This window comes from Rhincodon typus, chromosome 7 (assembly GCF_021869965.1).
Source record: "Rhincodon typus isolate 14 chromosome 7, sRhiTyp1.1, whole genome shotgun sequence".
Lineage (NCBI taxonomy): Eukaryota > Metazoa > Chordata > Chondrichthyes > Orectolobiformes > Rhincodontidae > Rhincodon > Rhincodon typus.
Window position 1 is genome coordinate 65,676,034 of NC_063338.1, and position 7,633 is coordinate 65,683,666.

The window sequence follows — 7,633 nt, forward strand, 5'->3', positions numbered from 1 at the left end:
ATGAGCTCAGCCCAGCCATCTTCAGCTGTATCATCAATGAGCTTTTTCCCTCCATTGTAAGGTCAGAAGTGTGGACTTTATCTGATGATTGCACAATGTTCAGCACCAGAGAGACCTAGAGATTCAGGTACATAATTCTTTGAAATTTGCATTACAAGTAGACAGGGTGCTTAAGAAGGCATTTAGCACACTTGCCTTCATTGCTCAGACCTTGAGTATAGGAATTGAGACATCATGTTGAGGTTGTACAGGACGTTGGTGATGCCTCTTCTGGACTAGTGTGTGCATTTCTGGTTACCCTGTTATAGGAAGGATTTCATGAACTGGACAGGGTTTGGAAAAGATTTGCTGGCGATGGAGGATTTGAATTATAAAAATAGGCTGGATAGGCTGGGACTTTTTTCACTGGAGCATAGGAGGTTTGTAAAATCATGAGGAGCATAGATAAGGTGAGTAGCAAAGGTCTTTTCTCTAAGGTGGATGAGTTCAAAACAAGATGTCATATTTTTAAGGAGAAAGATTTAAAAAGGACATGAGCAATTTTTATATGCAGAGAGTAGTTAGTGTGTGGAATGAATTGCCCGAGATGGATGCAGGTACTGTTACAATGTTTAAAAGATATTTGAATAAGTACATGAATTGGAAAGGTTTGGAGGGATATGAGTCAAACGCAGGCAGGTTGGATTTGTTTAGTTCGGAAACATGGTCGTCATGGACTGGCTGGACCAAAGGCTCTGTTTCCATGCTGTATGACTCTATAACTATTCATAATTCCTCGGCTACTGAAGCAGTCTGTGTCCAAGTGCAGCAAGACTTAGACATCATTCAGACTTGAGCTGAATGTGGCACATAATTTTGAGCCAGATGTGCCAGGTAATGAGAGAGCATCCAACCTTCACTTCTTGACATTCAATGGTATTATCATTGCTGAATCTCCGACTACCGGCATCCTGGAGATTACCATTGACCAGAATTGGAGCAAACTCATAAATTCTATGGTTACAAGAGCAGATCAAAATCTGTACACCATTTCCTAGGCATGAATTGGGAGTGTGAATACTCCCTACTTGCCTGGATGATGCAGCTCCAACAACACTCAAGAAGTTTGATACCAGCCACGAGTTTGCTTGATTGGTGCATTATCGCACACTTTCAATATTCAATCCCTACATTGTCAACATAGTTTTGTACCATTTACAAAGTGCATTGCAACAACTCACCAAATCTCCTTTGACCTTGCTTGCAGCAGTTAAAGAAGGCAGCTCATCACCATTTTCTCAATCACAAATTAGGATAGAGCAGTAAATTCTGGCCTAGCCAGCAATCTGTGAATGAATATAAAAAGAGTTATTTATAACAGTATGCACATATAGGCAATAGTAGTTGTGATGTCCACCATGGTCAAGTTGTTCACTAACCAGCCCCAGGTATGAAAAAAAATGTTAGGGAGCAGACAATACATGTGGCAAAATACCCCAGCAAAAGCTGACACTTTCAAAAGAAAGAATTAGAAGGAATGACTGAGCATTCCTAAAAGTCACAGGGAAAGACAGCTGTTTACCTAGTCACCCTACACTGCTCTATTTTATGCATTAGAAATACTGACTTGAAGCCACATCAAAACAGGCACACTAAAATTTTAAACAAGTTGCCTCTTTATGATGCCACCAGAAGCAAAGCCTCATGATGGCACAACACGTGCCTCTAATTATTCAGTCTAAGGACTAAAATGGGATACCAAGTGATACCAATAAATATTGTTTTTTTTAGCATGTTAGGCTTGTTTGCAATTTGTTAACATGTAATTTTACTTGAAGTAATTTCAATTTACAAGACTTCTGGGGTTATCCTTGTACACAAATGTTCTATCACCATCATAACCTAAATCTATGGAAATATATGAAAATGTATTTAACAACTTGTTAAACTACGGTAAGGTTTAAATTTTCTTTTCCTTAGTTGCACGCCGAGAAGCAAACACTTTTCGTTATTTCTTGACTGTTTTGTTGCCACGACTAGCAAATATTGTAACTTGACATTAGCTTTGGTGTTCCTTTTTAACAAATAGCATTTCGAATCTTTCTCAGATTCTATTGCACAAAGAGTAATCAACTAATCAATAAATGAGTATAATCTCTTTTCAGAACTTCAGACGACAGTGAGCAGTGTGAAAGCCTCATTCCAATGCATGGTGTTTCTCAGGAGGAAGGAACCAGTTGTTGTTCATGAAGCACAGGTATAAGATTATACTGTTGTATATTAACATATTTACCATTTGCAGATTGCTAACTACCTGAATATATGAAAATCCATTCCATGCCTGTATATCCATGAAAGATATGTAAAGCTTAGTTACCTTGGGCAGATTAGCCTCATCCACCTTCAGAAGGAAAATCTCCATGTTGCTGCTTTTGAATTTTGTCTTTTTTACATATCTGTGCATTTTAAAATGACAAGAACGATTTGAAGATGCCTAAGGCTGCTGTGAGTTGTGCCCTTTTCTGATGATCTTTGGGCAGCTACCAGCTTTAAACCTTGATCAGCATGTCACTTTCATATTTTTAAGATGGCTGTAATTCTGCCCCATCTTATTTGGGAATATTTCAATCATTAAAGAAATGCATGATAATATTAGTATATTTATATACGTTGTAAATCATATTAGTTCACCTAGCTACTCATTTGCTGATGATTCCAGACCATATTTGTCAACTTTCCTCAGATCAAATGTTCTCAATACAGCCCCCACTTCTCTTGATTTCCTCCATGGCTTTTAATACAGCAGTAAAAGTCTTTCAAATGATTAATTCTACTTGGCACTTTTTTCATACTACTTAAAGCACAGCCCTCCCTCAGCTCATCTAGGCTGAAACTCTCATCCATGACTTTATTACCTTTGCCAAGCATTCCACTGATCTCCAAGCTAGCATCCCACATTGCATCCTGTGTTATATATTTATTTCATATATATGACATATTCATACAATGCCTTTCTTTAAATTTTAAACACTTGCACATTTAAAACATTGCTTGTGTGTCATTCTATGGCCTATCCTCCTCCTATCTCTGTAGCATCCACCTGCCTACGTCTCTTTATTTTCCTTATAGTAAGTTTAGATTTTCTGTCAATCCCTATTACTTCCATATCTGGCGAGGGTTTTTAGTAATTCTCTGTCTTGGGTATAGCAAAATGAAAGGTTTGAAATCTTGTGGACAATTCCTCATTCCATTTTAGTCCCCTTGCACATAATTGTATTTTATCTCCTAATTTCCCTTGTTGACTGTAGTATGATCAGTTATTCTTTTTATTGTAAAATTTAATTTCTGTCTGCCTGCATGTTTTTTTTTCAGTATGTTCATTGTTAAAATTTTAAGGTATTTTCAAGTCTAACTTCTATCTTAGAACTTGAGAACTGGAACTGTTTCACTTTTCCTTCAACTATTGTCTTCAATGTGTTAACCATTGGCGTTATCTTATTAGTACTTCCTGATTCATGGTCTCCTTTTTCTCTTCTATCCTTTTAAATCTTGGTCATGCTGTACACAATGTTGGTTACCCAGTAAAATCTTTAAAGTGCTATCATATTACTGGGATGACAATGCAACATGTTTTCTGACTGTTCTAAACACAGCATTGGGAAACTGAGATTACTCTCAAAAAATGCCCTACTTATCTTGTAAATGGGAAACGAACCCATCCTAACTTTCAATGTATTGATGTTTGTTTTGTTTTTTTTTTTCATTTCATTTCCAGGAGGTTCTGTTGGCCTTTGTTTCATACAAGCTGATAATGCACATAAAAAGTTACAAAAAATCTAAAGGCTCTATGTATTTTTTTGAGTTGATCTTTATTTTTATTAATTGCATTCTATTTAAAGTTGCACAAAGTCCTAAGAAATTTATTGATATGTGAAATATGAATATAAGTTAGTTTGATTACCTGTATCTCTCTTTCAAGGGTAAAGAAATTCAATTTGTTTCTTTTTCTTGTTTTTGTCCCTAGACCGAAGATAAATCCACCGAGTATTTTTTTCACTCAATCTCCTGAAGTTCTGATGAATCCGTATTCTTTCAGTGCCTGTTCAAAAGTCCCATCCATGAAATTTCAATTCTCTTAAGACACCGCATTCATTCAAAAATGCTACATGTTGGGAACATCTGTGGATTACAAAAAAAATGCAGAATTACTTGTCTATCACTAGAGATTGTTGTGGAAAACTCAGCTTTCAACACAACCTATCTGCCTTACTGAATGTATCAAACTTTCAATTCAACTTGAAAATAGAACACTATTCTGTGAATGTGAGGATAAACTGTTTTTGGATCATAATTCTATCTGTAGATTTTTGGAAAATACTAGCCAACATTGATACTGAAGAGCTACAAATCTAAAGTACAACAAATGAAATCAGTAATGCTGTATTGACTCATCTACGGGGAAAATAGAAAATGACTTTGATATAGAACCAATCCAATTTTAGTATTGTGTGTACATCCTATTAAGCTATCCAAAAGGAAATATCAAATTAATGTTCACAGAAGCAAAGGGAATTTACAACTTTGAAACACAGTTCAAAGGACAATATTACTAAGGTATTTTGAATTGCCTGGTTAAACAGTGGATACACTACATAATCCATATTTTCTGAAAAGACTGATGCAGACTTCAGTATTCTTAATACTGTATGTTTCAAAATTAATCTATCTCTGATCTCCACAAAAACATCCATTTAAGATGAATTAGAATAAGTAAGATTTTTTTCATATATGTTGAATTCCATGAGTTGGTGGTTTTAAAGCAGGAACAGGAACTACAATTTTATTGTTTGTGAGAAGCTGCAGTTTCTGCATTCTTGTACTAGTCAAATATATTTCTGTACGTGTTCATATTATGGTGTTTCTACTGTTATGTACACCATTTGTCTTTGATTCTCAGGAACTCAGTACAGTCAAGTAAGTAGTCCCTTTTTTTAATCAGATCATGTAAATTTACTGATGTGCTGAAGTTTTGTCTTTAAATAATGAACAGCCCTTCACTCATGGTTGAGTGTTGTACTTAATGATTCAAAGTTCAGGTTTTGTTGTTTCTTTTAAAAAGAACAATCAGTGATATACTGTATTTCAACCAAATGTTTCAGTGCTAATTCGTATACAAAGTAGAATAGGTTTGCAAAAATATGGTTTTAGTTCATTGTGGATAAAATACTATTTTATTGATCAAAAGTTTAGTGACTGCAACCACCTAGCAATTAGCAAAGAATTATGGATTGAACTTAATCCCCAGTCATCATTCAATCCAAAAATACCTTGTATAATTCTTCTGGTAAGGTGTTTGCATTTGTATGTTGGCAAAACTAGTGCATTGTACGAGTTAGTTCGGTGCAAATTCCAGTGTAATATAAATATTTGTTGTGAAATGTTTTCAATTTGTGAATATCTATGTTTTCTGTACATATTTTATTAGTAAAGAGACACAAGCAGTGGTTTAACTTTGTTAGAAGTGGTACATTGTAAATCACTGTTTAAGTCATAGCTTGAGCATTGTGGATAATTTTGACAACATATATTAGGAACATTTTAAAGGCCTTTGTAAAGGTGCAAAGAAGGCTTTCTAAGGTGCTGAGAAAAAAACGCTCTTCTCCTAAGAACAGAGAAAATGAAGAGGTGACCTAATAGAGATTTTCAGGATGATGAGAAATTTCATTAAAGTAAATGGATCAAATAAAATGTTCCCTCTAATATGGTCCAATAACCTGGTCATTGATTTAGAATACATAGCAAAAGATCTAGAGGGGAAATGTAATTTTCTTTTCCCAGAGTTGTCAGATCTGGCAGGTTACATGAAAAGATGATGCATTGGTAATTTAAAACAGAGAGTTGAACAGTTACTTGGTGATGAACTTGCATGATTACAAAAAAGTTGTAGAGAAGTGGAACTAAGTGCAAGACCTGTTTCAATAAAATGACTTCCATCTGTGCTGTAAATTTCTGTGATTCTAACACAGTATTAACAGTAGATTTATGGTACAAGATGTTGCTGTAAAGAAGCTTCTATTTTCTCCAGTGATCCACGTGTTATATTTCACTTAAAAGACTAAATCCTACTGCAGCTGCTTGTGCAGGCATGGTTTCTCCAGCCATTTATGACATAATTGTATGTTGTGTAACCTCATCTTCCAACCATTGCTTGTTTTTGCCATGGCCCCATGCAATACCTTGCTGCTTCTCCTCACATCAGCCTACTTTTTCCACTGCTCCCTTCCACTGCCCCTTGCCTGTGCCTTCATTTCTCCCCTTGAATCTCTGCCATCCATCCAGAAGCAAGCCACTGGTGAAGGAAGCAGCAAAGAGCCAGGGGAAGGAGCTGAAGAAGGAAAAAGATAAGAGAATGAAGATAAGCAAGGAGAAGCAGTGGAGGGAGTGGCAAGGGGACACAGGAGATGCAAGAGGTAACAGTGATGGAATGGTCAGGAGCTGCAGGAGGATGCAAGGGAATAGCCAGAGAAGTTAATTTTTTTTTGTATTGTTTTGGTTCATTTAATGGAGGCAGCCAGCTGACCAAGGTGTCATTGTCAGTGATACTACCACCAGAGAGACTACATCTACACATGTGCAAAAATTCTCCTCCTAGTGTGGTGACGCAAGTAAGTTTAGCCTTCATATAATTCTAAGTTAATTAGAATGGATTATTGGTTATGTGTCAAATTATATAAAGAAAGCTATGCACAATGGAATATGAAATATTTAATATATTGAGGTTCTTTGTATTGGCATTATTTTTTCCAAAACACATTTGTCAGGGGCATATACTTAATGCAAGTAAGTTAGAAGAGACAATGTTGTTCAATACTATTTAGTTAAACACTGAGAGGTTCTTTCTACTGTATTGTCACCATTCACCGATCTATTGCAAACTACAGAAAATACAATTATGCATTAAGCTCCCTCCAAAAAAGACTAGTATTATCTGGGATGGACTTTTTCTTTAGAAACAGTTTCTGAACTTTCCCTTGTGGGTATTTTCAAATCAACTGTTTGGAATTGCTTCGAGAGCAGATGGGACTTGAACCTTAACCTCCTGGCACAGAGGTTTAGGAAACTATTGCTGTGCCATATTGTGCCCATCTATTTGAGTCTGTACAGCATGCAATTTTATACATTTTTAGAGGTCACACATGGGCTTCCTCTAGTTTAGTTATATCCTTCAATTGCATGACCATTCCAATTGGTCCGTCAACAAATTATGTGCTTCATGGCTTCTTCATATTTTATACTGCTTACACGTACCATGAGGACAATTCTGGCCTTCAATGTACACCACTGAACATTGATTCTCAACTCTAGGACCAATGCTTTATTTGTAAGTTGTGTTCTGCTACCTTGTTGGACTTGTTATATTGTTGTCTTGCATTTTGGTTTTTGAATCCCCGTTTTCATGCTAGTCTACCAAAATTGAACTGCAAATACTTAATTTGCAAAGTACTGTAGGAACAGCACTGGCTGCAAGGAGTTGTAACACTACTCAGCAGTTGAATTTTGTTGGATCAACATAGCTTTAGAGGAAGATGTAGATTTCAGGCAAAAGGGTGAAAACAAGTCATTTTGTGGCTAATTTGCATATCAGCATTAAAAA

The 7,633-nt window shown here is 36.0% G+C and overlaps 1 protein-coding gene across 1 annotated transcript in view; it reads left to right on the forward strand.

Moving 5' to 3' along the window:
* The window catches only part of LOC109918754 (solute carrier family 35 member F5), a gene marked incomplete at its 5' end in the record, with an annotated part of 70,512 nt that extends 65,091 nt beyond the window's left edge, over positions 1–5,421 (forward strand). Inside the window, 2 exons of the mRNA XM_048599235.1 lie at positions 2,145–2,236; positions 4,004–5,421. Of these exons, the coding sequence (XP_048455192.1) occupies positions 2,145–2,229 (85 nt within the window). The remainder of the gene's footprint in view (positions 1–2,144; positions 2,237–4,003) is intronic.
* Between the last annotated feature and the right edge of the window lie 2,212 nt (positions 5,422–7,633).